The sequence below is a fragment of the Chionomys nivalis genome, chromosome 10, assembly GCF_950005125.1.
Source record: "Chionomys nivalis chromosome 10, mChiNiv1.1, whole genome shotgun sequence".
Classification (NCBI taxonomy): domain Eukaryota; kingdom Metazoa; phylum Chordata; class Mammalia; order Rodentia; family Cricetidae; genus Chionomys; species Chionomys nivalis.
The window spans coordinates 7,912,826-7,913,756 of record NC_080095.1 but is presented as its reverse complement, the minus strand read 5'-3'; the positions used below and the strand labels follow the sequence as shown (position 1 = coordinate 7,913,756).

The window sequence follows — 931 nt, the reverse complement described above, 5'->3', positions numbered from 1 at the left end:
ACAGTTTTTACATTTTTTTATTTTGTTAATGAAGAAACATGTCAATGGCTGTGTTTATTGGTGAAGCTATTGTCAAGGTATGCTGTACACTAGTCATCCTAAATCAGCATTGCTACATTCACATGTGTAATTTTGAAAAGTTGTTACAAAAAGTAACAGACAAAGAAACATTCAGAATGATTGTTTCTGTGAATTTCTTAAGGATAATCTCTGTCATCTCAGTCTCAGCACAGCTTCCTGCTCCTCCAGGGTTTCTGACACACTCAGGATGTGGTTACAACACTGTGTCTTGCACAGTAATAGACTGCAGAGTCTTCAGATGTCAGGCTGCTGAGCTCCATGTAGGCTGTGCTGGAGGATTTGTCTACAGTCAGTGTGGCCTTGCCCTGGAACTTCCCATTGTAGTTAGTACCACCACTACTAGGATTAATAAGTCCAATCCACTCCAGGCCCTGTCCAGGCCTCTGTTTTACCCAGCTAATATAGTAGCTAGTGAAAGTGTAGCCTGAAGCCTTGCAAGACAACTTCACTGAGGCCCCTGGTTTCTCCAGTTCAGGCCCAGACTGATGTAGCTGCTCCTGAGAGAGGACACCTGTGAAGAAAAGACAGAGTAGATTGTCAGAGACATTGTCACCCCAGTCCCTGTCTTCTCCTCAGGTTTGGAATTGGAAACCTCTTACCTATAATTACTGACACAAGGAAGAGAATGGTACAGCTCAATCCCATGGTGTGGGCCTTGTGTGCTCAGTGACTATGGAGAAGACACTGATCATATGTTGTTGTTGGGTGTGGACATTCCTGTATTTACCATAATAGACTCAGGAAATTTGCATATTCAAGAACTTCTTAAATAAGGACGTAGTCCAATTTGAGAAGGAGGTGGGGGACACGTGAGTCAAGCAACAGGATGGTGACATTAAGTCCTAATGCT

At 43.2% G+C, this 931-nt stretch overlaps 1 gene segment (V, D, J or C); it reads right to left on the bottom strand.

The window, feature by feature from the left end:
• Positions 1-263: 263 nt before the first annotated feature.
• On the bottom strand, positions 264-726 carry LOC130882358 (Ig heavy chain V region 23-like). The segment is given in 2 exon segments: positions 264-592; positions 681-726. Coding segments are annotated over 2 exon segments (375 nt in total).
• Positions 727-931: the final 205 nt, after the last annotated feature.